General features: G+C 42.9%; 1 protein-coding gene across 1 annotated transcript in view; it reads right to left on the bottom strand.

The window, feature by feature from the left end:
• The window catches only part of DMRT1 (doublesex and mab-3 related transcription factor 1), a 79,772-nt gene that overhangs the window by 32,357 nt on the left and 29,983 nt on the right, over positions 1–17,432 (bottom strand). Inside the window, exons 3-4 of the mRNA XM_074994084.1 lie at positions 17,082–17,365; positions 1,787–1,949 (exon numbers count right to left, since the gene is read on the bottom strand). Of these exons, the coding sequence (XP_074850185.1) occupies positions 1,787–1,949; positions 17,082–17,365 (447 nt within the window). The remainder of the gene's footprint in view (positions 1–1,786; positions 1,950–17,081; positions 17,366–17,432) is intronic.

Raw genomic sequence — 17,432 nt, 5'->3', positions numbered from 1 at the left:
TGTGCTAAAATCTGAACTGGAAAAGTCTGTAAAAAGTCAAAGTTACAACTGAAGACTCTGGGGTGGGTAAGAAACACCCTAGAACCACCTCAAGATATTAGCTCTTTGATCAGGACTATTACAATTTAATAACTGGTGCTGCAGAATAACAGGACTGCTGGCTCTGAAATGTTGGCTCTAATTTGTGTTTCTTTTTCTCTTTAGTCCTAATGAACTTCTTTGCTGCACAGTTACGTTTTGGTGAAGTTTAGGAACTATTGATACAGATATCTTCCAACAAATCATACATTCTTAAACAGAAATGATGGGATCAGTGTAGAAACTATTGCGTGAAGTTCTATGGTCTGTGATACAGAGCAGGTTGGCCTAAATAATCAGTGACTTCTTCCGCCTTACATCATACAAATATATGTACTTGAAAAAAAAAAGCAGTTTGTATTTGATAATAAAAATGCTGCTGGGGAAAAACCAGGATCAGTGTGGGGTGGTTTATGAACAACCTTCCACCAGATGGCTAAAGGTCCAGTATCTTCATGGTCTTTAGAGGATGAACACGTGATTGAAAGTTGTGAAGGAGGAGGGAAAATATTCATTGGAATAAAGAAATTCCTTTGGACTGTGGTCCCTGGTCTAACTGAGCACAGATACTCAACTCTGGAGGGAGAATTCCCAGTATATGTTCTCACTAATTGGTCATAACTGAAAAAAAGAAACTCTTAAAAAGACCATAACTAAAGCATGTGAATGCTTACTCACATATTTAAACTTCTCATAAAAATACAGATACCTGGCAAGCTTCCCTGATATGGAAAACCACTCTTTCAAGGCTGGGAAAATGCTGTTTGATCTCCCTAAATTACATCTCACTCCATGTCACTGATTGATGAAATAACTGGAACAATATCGGTGTGTGGAATGTTGCCTGGACAAGCAGCCACGGATTATTGAAAACACTGTGTTTATGCCATTCAAAAATCAGTGGGCATATTACACACAGGCTTTTTTTTCCCTGGAGCCATCAAAAATACTGAAATGAATTTGTTAATAAAAGGTATATGGGGTTGTTGATTTTTTGGTCAATTTTTAAGAATGCTTGATTAGTGAGCGTCGTGAGTTATCTGTGATAGACATAAGAAAAAGCGCCATCTTCAGCTGAATGTGAAGCCAACCATTCATTTGAACACTGAATACAGAGAAAGGTGTTGGCTGTAAAGCAGTTGTCAGAACAGGGGGAGGATGGGTTTGATGTGTCTTCTGAAACTTGTGGAGACAACAACAGGATTGCAAAGACACAGGACCCAGTGAAAGTACTGGCCTGAAGGGAATATTTAGTGAACAGAGCTTTTAAAAATTCAAGGGATGGTACCTTCTCAGCTGTTTTCAAAGAACAGACTATGTATGGTTAATGTTTCCCTGGAGAAACTTATTTGATTGACTATGAATAGGAAATAAAAAGGAAAATGCATCATTTTAATCTTTAGCTGCTCTTCCTGCAATCCACCACAACTAATGAAGGAGCAGACAAGGCCTGAAATTGCTACCCTCCCTCTCACAGTAATTTATCAGACTTCCAAAATGAGAGAACTTCAAAATGTCATGTGCACACATTACCCAGAAAATGACTGCTCTCTGTCAGCTCTGGCTACGTTACTAGCCTCAGCACTGCTCATTTCAATCCTCTCAACAACCTGCATTTTTTTTTAATATTCCCCTCAAAGTGAATTAAAAAAAAAAAAAACGAACCTCACTCCTCCCTCCATTTGGTCTGGAGTGGGTGTGTACCTACCGCTTGCTTTAGACTCGGAGTACAAGGGGCTGTCCTCAAAAGTGAAGATCTGAGGAACACATGCAGAGGTGCTCACGCTCTGGCCCAAGTAGGAGGCAGGAGGGTAGTAGGAGTGCATCCTGTACTGGGAGCTCACGGCATGTCGGCTGTCTGCGCTTTTCATCTGTTTAAAGAAAGAATTGGAACAGCAGAATGTAATGGCCCAATCAGAGTGGGGAGAGAGAGGGTTATTTGCATCTTGCAAATGTCTCACAGTCCTTCATTTACACGTTCTTGACTTAGATTTCAAGGAAAGAACACATTCATTTTCCTAGGACTTTTGTTTAGAAAATGGAATACAAAGGGAAAGCTAGAGCCAGGGCCTGAAGACCGCTGTTTATGCCCAGCACAGGTAGTATCCCTGTGAGCTTTCTAATCCCATTCTGTGCAGCTACGTCTGCACTGCAGAGATCTTTTAAAAGACGCTCTTCTGGACAATCTCTTCCAAAAGAGTGTGTCCACATAAAAAAAGTGGATTGAAAGAGTGACCTGCTCTTTCAAAAGAGAGTGTCCACACAGCCCCACTCTTTCGAAAGAATGGGCCAGGGACTAAAAATGAAGACTGTTCTTTTGAAAGAAGGGTCCCGTGGAGCATCTAACCACATTTTCTTTTGGAAGATGCTTTTGCAAGGGGGCGCGCTTCCTCAAACTGGACGAGTGATTTCGAAAGGAGCACCACCTTCTTTTGATTTACCGTCGAAAGGATGCTTTTTGTGTGTGCAGACGCTCCATGGACTCTTTCAAAAATAGACGCAGCTTCTGTGTGTTCAACCCTGACAAACAGTGGCAGAGATGAGCAGCAGACAGTTCAGTCTCAACAGCCATTCTGTCCTTCAAGTCTCCAAAGACTACCAACTATGGGTCCAGTGGGTGATGTGAGTTACTATGAGGAGCACATAACGTGGTCCCTAGAAATTGGATAGAGACCACAAATCTTGAACCTTATACAGCCTCCATCAGAGTATCTGAGCACCTCACACACTAATGAATTCATTCTTAAAACACACTGAGGAAAACTGAGTTAGGCAAAAATTAAGGGACTGCCTCAGTCACACAGGAAATCTGTGTCAGAACGAGGAACGGAATTTAAGATCACGTGAGTCTGAATTCAAACCATCTTTTCTCATTTTCAAACAGCCCAAATTGTTCCCAGGTAGTAAAAATTTTGAATCTGGATCAAGATGAATGGAGATCAAAACTCAGAATGAAGGCTTACGCTATTTCCAATCCATTGGACCAATACATTTATGAAGTACCAATATAGAATTAATTTATCTTTAATTTCTTATTTTACAGAAACTAGCTTAATTATTTGTTTTAAACTTCTATACCATGAGGCTGATACAACAGTTAAAGGTAAAGCAAGAAACCTAGAAAGCCATAATTACTTTAAAAAAATCATTAAAATCCTATTCATGAAGGTAATACTGCATTATCTAACTTCCACAAATTGGTTTGTCATCAATTTACTAGTAGATAGAGTGCTTTCAGCATGAGACAAATGATCACAGTATGGATTAATCCTGTAAATCTATCCATAGGCCAAACTATACAGCTGTAGTGTCTGAAGTTCCTTTTCTAAGCAACAGTGTACTCATGTTACATACAGACAGTGTGCCAAACTCTTCCAGCTGTGGTACCCATAATATTCTGAGGGCTTCACCTGAATTTTCCAACAAAACATACGACTGCAATCACACGCTGAAGAAAAACGGGAAATGTTCTACTTGTGATAGCAATTGAGCATGTCAAAGGAACTCTCCAAGTCTCTAGTGGTTCCTCTGTCATTTACATGTAGTTAAACTTCCACATTAGAATGAGCATGGTTTTATTCATATTAAATGTGTGTGCTACTAAGATTTAGGACAATATCCTACCCACTGGTTTGGGATTAAATTCCAAGTGATGTGACCAAGGTTCTTACCTATCTGTTTTATGGCAATAATATGGTCTTAAAAAGGTGTATCTAGAGATAGACAGGATACACCTACACACCTGAAAGTATGGTATTTAATACATCATATAATATAAGATGATTTTCTGCCTTCTCCACGGTAGGTACATAAACATAAACTGACCCAATGAAAGTTTACTCCCAAGAAAGCACTAAGACAATGTTAAAACAATTTCATGAATCAATTCCTCATCAGGGAGCATTCTCAAAATGTTTTGAAGTCGGGAGGGATTTATGCCATGCTTTGAGGAGGTTAAACCAATGGCCCAAAGGTCAGACCGTAAGGACAGACAGGACAGTGTGCCCCAAAAGCACAGGGAGGCTAAGACAGAAAGTTTAGTACAATTTCCAGCTCCAAATCCATGGTGCCCTCTGTGACCCAAGAAGGCAAGACCATCATATAGAAAGCCAGAAACTCAGTATAAAGTACGTAGGATCCAGTTGACTCTTAAGGTCTTGAATGTCAACATCAAAGGCTCCTTCTTGACCTATGCGCCTCTGAGCGCAGTCAAGTCTGAGCACGGTGGAGCAGATGGTAGCAGAACCACCTCAGCCTGCCCTCAGCAATCAAGTTGCTATGTTCTACATTATGAGACACCTGTTGAGGCAGCTCAGGTTTTAGGCTGCTAGCCTTGAAAGCAACTCTGTGTGTGTGTGTGTGCGTGCATGCGCGCGCGCGCATGCACGCACACACACACACATATATATCACCTGCTGGAGATATTACTTGAGTGGCAATAAAATGGAAGAACTGCTCAATGGCACTGAATTAATGTCTTGTTTTGTCCCCTAGTATGAGGTAGGCAACGACCTGTTTCCTTTCAAGACTTTTTTAACGCTCCCTCCCCTCTTCATTAAAAAAAAAAACTTGCCTAAAAATCCCAGCTTTCAATGAATTATTACAGGTATTAGTATGTGGTAGCTGGCGGCAAGAGATGTGTTTTATCATCTTATTACCCACCCCAAGTCTATCAACCAAAGCACAACCAATGGACGTGCTTGTCTCTGCAAAGAATATGCATGGAATTAACCGTTCAAGAAAATCTAAAAGCTTTAGGTGTTGGTTTATTAAACTGTTTAGAAATATATACCCCTGTAAATCTGAACCTTTGCATAGTGCTTAGCTGCCCTATTTAATAGTAACAGCAAAATACCAACCAATACAAACATTTCTGACCTCAGCATTGAATTAAAAATGGGGACCTACAAGATTATTACCTAATGTTGTTGGAGGGAGGGTGCCACTCTGTATTAACCCCCTCAGCTATAGCTAGGTTGCGAGTTCTTGCACCACTAGTGAGACGTCAGCAGAAGGCAGTACGTGGCATGAATGGGAGTTCCAGAGCATGGGTGAGAGCAAAGAGAGACCTCCTTTTTGGGATACTTGACACAAATGCTGGGACCGGTTTTCTATTAGCAGGATGCTGTGTGGTAGATTGTTAAACTGGCGGGCAGGTCACAAAGCAGGGGTGACAGTTTCCTGTGCTCTGACCTGAAGATGGACCCATTTCATTTTGAAAGCAGCAGTAAAAATAAACCCACAACACAACCCTCCCTTCCCACCTACTCCTGCTCCAGCTGTTTGTTTGTTACACCCACCTATTGCAACTTGCCGTACACAAAGTTTGGGAGCTTTTTAGGACAATGAGAATAATTAGCACAACCAGGTCCAAACACAGATAGGGCTTCTAGAGCAGTGTTTCTTAACCAGAGGTATGCATACTCTTGGGGGTCCACTGAGGTTTTCCAGGGGTATGTCAGCTCATCCAGGTGTTTGCCTAATTTTACATCAGGCTACATAAAAACACTAATAAAGTCCGTACAACCTAAAAGTTCATTCAGACAATGACTTGTTTCGACTGCTTCATATACCTTACGCTGAAATGGAAGTGCCATATTTCTATTCCAATTCATTTATTTAATAATAAGATGGTAGAAAGCAAGTTTTCAGTAGTAGTCTGCTGTGATATTTTTGCATGTTTTTGTAAGAAAGTAGTTTTGAAGAGAGGTGTAACCTGGTGGTATGCAAAACAAATCTGACTCCTGAAAAGGGTACAGTAATCTGGACAGGTTTAATGACACTTATTTCAAGACCTCAGGTTACCTTAGGACCATGATTCTTAACCGGTGGCACATGTACCTTTAGGGGTACACAAGAGAAGTCTGGAGGTACTCACAACTTTTTTTTGGGGGGGAAAAGGGATACTTCATTTTAAAAAAAAAGGTTAAGAAACACTTCTCTAGATGCGACTGATCAGAAAGTTTAACCAGCACAGTTTTTGCTGGGGCACGATTAGCAAGCCTTTTCTCCAAAGAATTATAGGATTACAGCCAATCACTCTCTTTACAATACAGGAAGGGTGACAGCTATTGACCTAGCTGCCCCTATCACCTGTAAATATGGTATTGCCCTTGCTCAGTTTGTGCTGTTAGTTTCCCAGTGCTAGGCATCTCCCACCAGTTGCATTTCATTATCACTCGTCTTTGCATTCTGAAATCCTTTGGGGCCCAACAAAGCCCTCAGATTCACAGCCAGGCCACAGCTATCACTAACTTCAATGGGAGCTGCAAGTCAGAATAGCAGGGAGGGTAGAATTTGGCAGCGGTGGGGAAAGTACCCAAAAAGTTACTTGAGTAAAAGTGCAGCTGCTTGAGGGTAGGAGTAGGGGGGGTGTACTTCAATACAAGTCACCATTCTTGCTCTAGAAAACTATTTGGCTGTGTCTACCCTAGAGAGTTTTGTCAACAGAAGGGACCCTCTGTCGACATAACTCAGAGTGCGTCTGCACACTTAAAGAACTCTGCATTTGCCTTGACAGTACTATCCCTCAAAAACTGAGGCATAACAATCTGTCGACAGGAGTACTGTCAGCAGAAGTGCATTGTAAACAGAGGTTCTGTAGAGATTTCCCTGTCGACAGTAACTTCTGTCGACAGATGCTTCTAGTGTAAACATAGCCGGTGAGTAAAAATACACAGTCACAAATGTTGCATCTTTATTGTACTCAAGTACTCAGACATGACAGCAGCTGCACTTTTACTCAAGTAACTCTCTGGGTACTTTTTCCACCTCTGGAATTTGGCCGCTTCGGTATTCATAGTTGCTAGCATATTGTACAAATGCAATGACCAGAGTCAAAGGATGCATTATATAGAGAGAACTGGCAAGAGGGCCTTTAAAAATTATACACAAAATAAATATGAGCGAGCTCTGAAACCATAAACTGTAACTTTGGAATTCTGTTGTTGTTGTTGTTGTTTGAAAAGACAGTAAAAGGCTCTGTATCAACAGGAAGTTGCAGGTTGTTTGGATGCATTGGTCTATGCTACAAACTGCTACACAAAACCCTTTAGTCATTTAAGGTAATGACCAGAACACACAAGGCCACCGGCTCTCTGCCAATGGCTGACGAACTGAACCAGTACCTTTACGAACATTCTAGGAGCTCAAAGGAAACATTCCAGGGAATTCTGCCTGAGCAACCTCCCCATCACTGCAGAAGAGGTGGATACAACTCAGCCCCATCTTTCCAGGCCCCTTCCAGTGCCACCCCTGCCTTGCAGTGGGCTCTGTATAGGGTGACCACACTGTCCTATGATAAATACAGAACACTAGCCTCTGGGGGTGGTGGATCTGCTGTTCCATGTCAGGGCTTCTTGGCCATGGGGCTGCTGCCCCACAGTGTGGCACTGTGCATAGGGGCTCTGCAGCCTCCCAGAAGGGGATAACAGGGAATGCAGCAGCCACCCAGTAGCAGGGTCCCTGGCAGTGGGGGCTGCCATACTGAGGAACAAGGCAGTTGCCCTACAGAGGAGCTGCCTGCCAGCAGAGGTTGCCATCCTGAGGCACAGGGCACCAGGAAACTGTGCAGCTGCACTGCAGAGCTCCCCAGCAGCAGAGACTGTCACCCTAAGACCCTGGGTGCCAGGGAACAGGAGCCTTGTGAAATACAGGACAATTTGCTCATTTTCTTAAAAAAGTCGGGACACCTGTGAGATGCCTTAAATAAGGGACTGTCCTGGTAAAAACAGGAAGGGTGGTCACCCTCGCTCTCTATTGAGTCAAGAGCCACATACAGGGACTAGGCAGAACAAGGACAGTGAGAAGATCAGGCTGTTGCACCCAGCTGCTTACTCTTCTCCTCCCAGCTCTGTAAAATTCAGGCATCGCCAACCCATGTGCTCAAAGATCAGGAGCCAGGTCCCCAAAATCACGGGACTTTCCAAAAAATAAATGTATTTTTAAAACCTGAAAGCTGAAACACAGGGAAACGATCATGTGGCCTGTGATAAAAGTGCACGTGTGGGGAAAACTGTGCTGGACAAGCACACACCCAGAAAGCGTGAGCCCCCTGCTTTAGGACCTGAACCTGATGTTATTAAGTGGATGACAAAGGTGACGTACACATTACCCAGAAGATCGACCCGCTGAGGATCAATCTTCTGGGGTTCAATTTCACGTGCCTGGTAGGGATGTGGAAAATCGACTGATCGGGGGTTGGAAGTTGACCCCTGGACTCCTTGCTATCACAAGGAGTAAGGGAGGTCAATGGGAGAAAGTTTTGTCATTGACCTTCCTCAGCGAGGACGGCCAGGTAAGTCAATTGCAGATAAGTCAATTCTATCTGTGCAACTGCCATAGCTAGAATTGTACATCTGAAATTGACTTATTTTCCCAGTGTAGACCAAGCCAAAGACTCCACAAAGTTCAAAGGGGCTGTGGACAGGTCCTCAGTGAGGTTCCTGGGGCAAGAAGAACTAGGGGAAAGGCCTGGTAAAGTAGCTCCTTCAGAGCCACGCTGCACAGATGGAGCAGTGTTGCGGAAGAAGGGAGTTGTGTTGAGCACCTCCAGTGAAGAGTGTCCTTGCAGAGCCAAGGGAATCCAGGGGTCCCTGTTTTAGGGACACGAGAAACCCTTCCCAGCCCCGCTCCACACAGAACTCAGAGAAGAATTTTTCTCCTCATTTGCCCACTTCCAAAGGAAGGAATGAGCTGGGCAATAGTTAGATTTGAAGAAAGAACACAATAAGCTGATCACATCTTTTCTTTGTGTAGCTGGAGATATGACTTCTTCCTTGTACTCTTCTCCATCTCCAGGAGAAGAGATACAAGGAAGAAGTCATAGCTCCCTCCCTTTTATGTGGGGGAGACAGATGCTACAAAGAGCACATGACAGATGCTACAAAGAGCATGATCTTGGGCAGGTCACTTAACATACAAACTACACTTCTTCAATGTCTCATACATAGGTCACCCCCACCACTCCCGACCCCTACCAAAGCTGCCTTAAAATCCTGGCTGAGCTTTTTTGGCTTCCTTGCATGTATATCTAGTATAAGCTGCTAACTATTTTAACATTAGTCCCCTTTACTACACCTAAAAGTTCAGCCATTTTTAGGGGAGATAAAATGGTATCTAGCCTTTTTTCATAGCTCTCTTTTAAAACCAGCAGAATTCACATCTCAGTATTTTGGTGTGAGAACAGAAGATGACCTTGTGCTTGGGACACAGGACTAAGAATGAAAATCACTGGGTTCCCTGCTCTGCTGTGCCACCAGATGGCTGTGTGATCACTTGGGCAAGTCTATGTCTCAGTTTTTCCATCTGCAAAATGGGGATAACACCCCTTTTCTACTGTGTGGGGGTGGTATTACTGATTTAAGCCTCACATTTTTGAAGGCTATGAAATCCTTTGACAAAAATTGCTACAGATATGCACAGTCTTATATTAGAACTATTTAGAATATTTTTGTTCACTTCTAAAACCTATTAAGCATATTCTGCAGGAAGGGGAAAAATGACACCATGCCTTGAATTACTTTGGTTCTGGCATGAAAAAGGCAGGAGACATCTATATCTGTCCTTCCTTGATAGACAAACTTAATTAACCTTTGCTATTCTGTTCCAACCTACTGTTTTAGACAAAAGCACTGACCCAGAAACAATATGTTACCATCAGAATCTCAACTGCTGCGACATCAAGAGATATAGCCCTATCAGCAGTATCGGAAAATAAACCACTTAGATTAGCTCCTCTAAGAATTATGGATTATATCCATGTCACACATGAGCTGTCAGAAACATTAGGATACTTTTTGCATAAATCTGTAGTGTGAAGGGTACCTTATGAATACAGTACATAATATACTGCTTAGAGGGCACATCAGGATGGTTTTGGGTTGCTTGTGAAATGCAGGTATAAATTTAGGTATTTTTCATCCTATATGTAAGATTCTGACTGCATATTTTTGTAAATGGAGTAGATTTATGAAACAAAAATTGAGACAAAATAACAGGAGAGAGAGACTGCAAAAGGCAATGGGATGATGACATATTTTAGAGATGAAGGTGACCATTCTTAGAGATGACACTCTTAGCTGCTTGATCACAGATCTGCTTTTCAAATCCACATTTTTTTCCCATGGATGCCAAGTTTTATAAATCTTTAATAAATGACGTGCTTAGGTCAGGAGCCCTAACCACTCATTTTGTATGAACAATATAATTTGCTGTACTGAAAAAAAATGAATGTCTCAGGTTGACCTTGTGCAGTGGTTAATTCAGATTTTTTGCTTACATTGCCAAAGGAAGGAATGAAAACGGAGGTTTTTGGAAATGAACATGGTGATTGTATGAGTTGCAGTTTAAAAATAAAGCTTCAACATTTCAGGTGTGGATCCAGAAAGTATCTGAAATCCAAATGATTCGTAAAAAGCTTATGAAAGCTTTTCCCTCTCCCTAATTCTTGCTGAAGGCATGCTGCCCCATCCTCTGGCACACCAGGGCTGTGTCTACACGTGCCCCAAACTTCGAAATGGCCATGCAAATTCCCATGGGAATAAGGGGACTTTGAAGTAGGCGGCGTCCTTTCGAAAAGGAGCCCCATCTGGACGCGACGCGCCGCGGCAAGGAGCGTCAATTTCGAAGCGCGGCTGCCGCCCGCATGCTAATGAAGCGCTGAATATGCATTTCAGCGCTTCATTAGTAAACTTCGAAATGGCCATTTGCATGGCCATTTCGAAGTTTGGGGCACGTGTAGACACAGCCCAGAACTCCTCTTAAGAGAAGACACACCAGCCTTCTTACAGAGGAGTAGTCCGCTGAAGGAAAGCTGATAACTTAGTCAAACTTGTTACTGGTCTGGCAGCAGGAAATGGAAGGATATAAACACAAACTGGAGAGACATGACATGCAGAAGTCAGCATTATCCTTCTGCTGTGACTGCCGGCCCAGCCATTATCGTGATCCACTTGCCTGCTTACAGGAGAGAATTTAAGCCTGACTTCACACAGACTGTGCTATCCAAGCTTTTTGTTCTTGAAGTGAAGAAGACTATCTCAACATTTACCTCCAGCTAAACAAGTGCCGTTATCGTTGGTCTCGGAGACAGCAATTCACCAACCTCCATTAAAACATTAACGTGTGCAGACTTACAGAGCCAGTGCTGCTCAACTCATTTCACTATCACTTAGATATAAGGCACATTACTTCCGTTACAATGAACAGAGCGGGGCAGTTGCTAAGTGTAGAAATAGAACAAAAAAGATGGGTAATTTTTAAAGCTCTTATATTTTTTCCATTTTCCCTCTCTTGTGCATGTTTGTGCTTTTTTGCTTGCTAAATCACATTTACCACTCCACATCTGTTCTTATTGGAACACCTGCCTTAAACTGGCAAGAAAACCTGGCTTTAAGTAACTAAAAACATATCAGCTAACACAGCAAGTGCTGCTCTCTGAACACTACCATTTCAGCTATGTTCATCATATTGTGATGGATACAGGTTCCTGAATAATTACATACAAACAAATGAAACCTCCAAAGAAATACCATGTGACCAAAGTTTCCCCCTTAGGAATCCACCATGCAAGTACATGAGCTCCGGCAAAGAATAAACATTAATGAAATCTGACATTAATTTACATGAAAGATTCAGTTTATTTGCTAGAGCTCAATGATGCATTAATCTCCTTCGCATCCCACATGTACATTCATGTTCCCTCCCCAATTGTTTCCATGCTCCCTAAATTCATGTTTCTAGCCCAAACAGCAAACAGCTGAGCTACCAAAGCCGTGTTTACACACAAAAGTTGTACTGCTTTAAATATAATGTACTGTTAAAGCAGTTCAACCCTTCCCCTCATCCCCAGCATGGAAATAGATATTCCAGAATATAAATGGGTTTGTATCAGTATTGTTTAGCAACTATCTCCACTATGTAGAGGAATAAGTAACACCAGTATGGGGCATTCTGTACACTTAAAAGGTTTGCTAACAGAGCTATACTGCTATATCGTCTGAGTGGAGACACAACTTCTATTAGCAAAACCAGCTCTTTTCCGGGTAAGTGGTTCCTGGGAGAAATAAGCTCTACTGGCAAAGGGACTGAAATTCTAGTTCAGGGGTCTGCGACCTGCGGCTCTTTAAGGACTTATTTTTTGGCTCCTGATGCTATAAATGCAAAATAAAAAAAACAGCAACAACAACAAAACCCCTCCTGATTATTTTTGATGAACAGTGATCATCTAAAAGCCCTAAAACGAGTCCAGTTAATTTTTAATTGACAAATGACATGCGATCTCGAAACACTAGATACCTCCCGCTTTAATATGTGTAGTACATTGTGGGCAATGACCCTAACCCTATAGTTGAACTACTACTAGATGTATAGGAGTTGCAGTAGTACTATGTCAACAAAAAAATAACCTATGCCTAAAGAAAATACTGCAACAAAAAATTTGTGTAGACATGGCTTAGGGAAGTTTCACTGGCATAGCTGTGTAACTAGGAGTGTGGGAAAAAATCACCCCTAATACAGATGTGCAGGCAAAAAGCCCTTGTGTAGATATAACTACACTGAAAAAAATCTCTCTGTTGGGATAGCTTATTCCATTTGGGGAACTGGTTTAAGACAGTGACACAAGTACTCTTCAGCTACTGTAACTTACAACTCTATTGGCAGGCTGCCATTCTAACTCATTTCTACCTATATATTAAAACCAGCTAATCCATTGAAGTGCAGATATAAACCTTAGTTATCACTGCTCTTCTGACATTACTTTAAAACACTCCTTTAGCTTTCATTTGCAATTGACACTGACATTTCACTCACCTTCCTCTTCCTGTGCACCACAATTTCCTATTCTTCCCACCCTGAAACTAGTCTGCAAGGAGCCTTCCTTGAATATATGCAACACCGACCACATGCATGCCAAGTTCAGCCTCACACTTTTAGTTTACTTCTGTGCTATACACTGCTTTCACTAATTGCCTGTATGAGAGTCACTGCCCTAGGTACTGTGAAGGGTTACCACTCCCATTTCTCATTATAAAACCTTTCTTGATAATTTGCAGAATGGCTACTGTGCCATTTTATAATGGTGTGCTTGCAGTTTTGTCGAAACAACTTGGTGAATTAGACAACCTTTTGAGCTACACAGGTGTGTAGCTTGAATGCGTGTGTCTCTCTCATCAGCAGAAACTGTTTCAATAAAAATACTGCTGCGCTCACTTTGTTTGTATGACAGTCACATGACTCAGAACTCTTCAGACAGCATCATTCCATCACGCAGCTCCATCACAAAGCGGGCAAAACGCTGCAGGAACCTGGCCTGCTTTGCACTGTTTGTCAGAAAACTTAGGTTAAATTTTTGAGCCATTCTCACTAACTTGCCCATTTGAGACTTGGATAGCTATGACTGCAACTACCTCAAGCCTCCTAGCAGTGATAGATTCCAAATGGAGTCTCTGCCAGTCCTTGCTGGCTAGTAAGATGATGGGTCAGTTCCTCAGCTAGTATGAAGTGGTTTGCCTCCATTCTCTTGATCACAGCTGGACCGGAGGAAGATCAGACCAGAGGAAGATCAAGCTCAGAGATTGTATCCTGAGCCTCACTCTTCTTCTCAGTTAATGAGGCAACCACTGGTTGGACGAGTTGGGAATCATGTGACTGACACTACATTATAAGAGCATATTGTCCAATACAAATGTTATGTCCAGGGTTCCCCATAATTATTTCCATCCATGTGCCAAATAAATTTTGTTATGTGTACCAAGGCATGTGAGGACACACACCACCAATAGAAATACATGCTGCCAGCCGAGGGTGCTCTGCTAATTACCTGTGTGGCATTTGAATCTCTTCTGGGTGGCTGCCCAAGCGCTCAGCTTAGCAGGAACCCTGATTATGATTTATTATTTGCATTGTGGTAGCATCAGGCACCACAGCCATTGCACTAGGCACAGTACAAACCCAGCGTTACAATGAAAGGTAAAACAAATCATATTTTACGAGCTGTATGTAGCGTTCTGCAATATGCCACCTTATCCAAACACGTAATGCTTGGATTAAACAAAGTGAAGACTGGTAAACCAGTGATACCACACAGCACTATCATCAGTGAAATTCTGACCCTCTCCCTATCTGTGAGCTGTCAGAGCCCTAGAACAAACAGCCTCTCACAACCAGGTTGTGGGAGAGGCGGCATTCCAGCTTTCACGTATAAATGGAGAGGGAGCAAATCACTCTTGTCCGGGGGAAGCCGTCTCAGCACTGAGGGGGGGACAGGGGGAAGGAGAGACAGTTCTTTTCGCAGAAAAGCAGGAATGATCTCTGGTGAGAGGGACTTCAGCAAGGAGAAAACAGGGCCTTCCAGGAAGCCCTTGTTACCTCTTTAAGAGTTGCCCTTAATCTGGCTTTCCAAAAGGGCCTTTCTACGCCAGCATATGTGAAAAAAGAACTACGCCACACTGGAGAGCCTCACTCAGAGCACTGCGTGTGGGGAGAGGAACAACGTTTCAAGTACCTGGGATACTGGAACGCAAAACACTTCCAGCATTGCCCCATAGCTTGGCTATGAATGGATCAAAACTGTGTCAGTTGAGGGTGGTATCTTTTGTGCCTTGAGAAGAAACAAGGTTTTATGGCACTTTTCCTTCCTTTTGTGTGGGTGGACCACAGAGTGGAGCTTTGGAAGAAGGACACTTCTCTTCTCCCTATGGGTATGTCAACACTTGGAGTTGGGTATGGGGAGGGTGATTCCCAGCTCACACAGGCATATTCATGCTAGCTCCCATCAAGCTTGTGCACTGAAAACAGTAGCATAGCCGGGGAATGGCACGGGCTTGTTTTGCCAAACACATAGCCACAATGCCCAGACTAACACAGCCAGCCTGAGCTACCCAACTAACACATATATGCTTATGGCAGCGCTCCCCGTAGGCTGAGCACTTGGGAACCCACCCAGGAGAGATTTAGGTGCCGTCCAGCTGATAAACAGAGCACACAAAACACCTCCTACCAGCAGCATAGCGGTGCTGCACATCGCCGTATAACTCGGTGCACATAACAAAATTTATTTTGCCCTTGGATGGAAAAAATTAAAGGGAACCCTGGTCTACAGGAGCTAAAAATCAACCCCCTAGGTGTAAGGCTACATTTACAGTTGTACTATTGCGTCGCACGCCCTCATGTGTTGCCAGAGGCTAAGTCTAGATTAGAGCAATTTGTCGATAGAAGCTTCTCTCAGAAGATACCTTCCAACAGAATTTCAGTTGACAGATTGCAGCCAGAGCACCAAGCAGATCAAAAGAGCGATCTGCTCTGTCAACAGAGTGTGGCTGGACTGCCCAACTGCTCTATCGGCAAAGCAGCCAGCTGGAAGCACAGCAGACAGGGCTGCCCAGTGTCCCAGAAGCCCTTTCTGTCGACAGAAGCCTCACTCCTTGGAACATCCAGACCGACTTTTAGTCAACAGATCTCTGTCAACATAGGCCTTCTTCCTCATGGCAAGCGGGGTACAGCTGTTGACAAAAGTGCCACATTCTGTCCACTTACGGCAAACAGAACACCCTTGGGAATCTGGATGTTCTGAGGGTTTTGTCAACAAAACTGCCTTTTGGCCAATAAAACCCACTAGTTTAGACAAAGCCAGAGGGAAAAAGTAAGCCAGGGAACGTGGTAACTAGCTATAACGGGGTGGTTGCATGGGGAGCACTTCGAAAGGAGGGGGAGGAACAGGTAGCATGTCATAGTGAGCAGCACTCTGAGTGACTAAATCTCCTAGGCTTGATTTCTCATTCTCTGACCAGACAGACTCTCACTCTCTCCAATCTTCTTTCTTTCTTTTTCTTTCTTTCTTTTTTGGGCCAATCTCTGACCTCAAATAACCCTGGGTCCTTCTCTAAACTGGGAAATGGAGCTGGGAAAAGTTTTTTAAAAAAGTGTTATAATAATAGGTTAGGACAATGGTCCAAATGTTTGTGGGCCAGCCAGGAACAGCCTCTTGTCCAATTTCCCACATGCAGTAGCCACAGTTGGGGATGTGTAAGTCATGCACAAGTGGAAGTACAGAGATGACTGGAAATTTTTCTACAAAATGCTCTTGGTTGAAATGCTGATTTGTTGAAATCGACACTTGTATGGAAAGGATTGTTCGTGAAGAATTCTCAGTACTAAAATTGCTGAAAAAAGTTTTGCAACTGTCGTTTTTAAATGAAAAATTTCACTTCCCCTTTAAATGACTTTTCTTTTAGAAATTTAAGCAATTTAATTATAGTAAAAGATTTTAAAATGGTTGATTCCCCCTTTACACCTGTAAAGACACAAAAAAACCCTGGTGATTTCCCCTTCAGCCCTGCCTACCTGCTCTAACCACTCAGGGGTGAATATCATTTCAGGTTAAGGGGGAGAGGTTGGGCTTAGGGTTAAATGATGCCTAGAGGCTGGTCTAGCAAGCACAAACTGTTACATGGAGGAGCCAAACACAAGTTCCAAGTTCAAGTCCCTTCTTCCTGGCAGAGTTAACATCCACATGAAGAACAGCTTTGTGTCATGCTCATTTGACCCTGGCCAGCCAATCAAAGAGTGACATGGACTGCTTTAGCAGCCGGAGAGGAGAGGGTCACTTTTATCTAGGGTCTGTGAGAGGGAATAATAAAAGAGGAATGAAGCGGGATTCTAAAGAACACAGCCACTCCCGTATGCCATCCTCTGCTCTAATTTACTAATATAATTTACTAATTATAACGGTTTTATTTCTGGGAAAAAAAACTGTTACTGAACTAATATTTAATTATAAAAAGAAAAATGAAGAAATAGAGCGGCAATCTCTTTCAGCTCTGCGGACTTCATGCTGCACAGCTTTCAGAAGGTTTTTAGATCCCAAGGCATGTCTTTTGAGAATCAGGAGCAAGTATGCTGAAGCAAATGGAGTTCCATCAGTGTAAATGAGATTAGGATCAAGCTCACAGATCCACGCCCACACAAAACAGAATCCCAACATCATTTCTGTCACACAGTACCTGCCATTGGTTTCCCGACTGGCTTGACATATATGTGGCTGGAAGGCTTCGGAGGCTGTTTTTCACAGGGGATCCTACCAGTGCGCTCCCCATATCACTAGAGGAGGATTCACTGGCCACTGCCATCTGGTACTGGGAGTAGTTGTAAAGGTTGTTGTAGTAAGGATACAGGGATGGCTGGTAAAAACTGCTGTAGTAGGTGGAGTCCACAACCAAGTCAGATGTGCTCTCCAGATGCCCTCTGCTGGTGATGGAGGGAATGTCCTGAACGAGCATCCGTCCCTCTGAAAATAAACAAACAAACAAACCACAGCTGGTTATGAAACAGGGTACTCCAGACAGAACATTACC

This window comes from Carettochelys insculpta, chromosome 5 (genome assembly GCF_033958435.1).
Source record: "Carettochelys insculpta isolate YL-2023 chromosome 5, ASM3395843v1, whole genome shotgun sequence".
NCBI lineage: Eukaryota > Metazoa > Chordata > Testudines > Carettochelyidae > Carettochelys > Carettochelys insculpta.
Note: the sequence above shows the minus strand (reverse complement) of the source record. Positions and strands in the feature narration are given on the sequence as shown.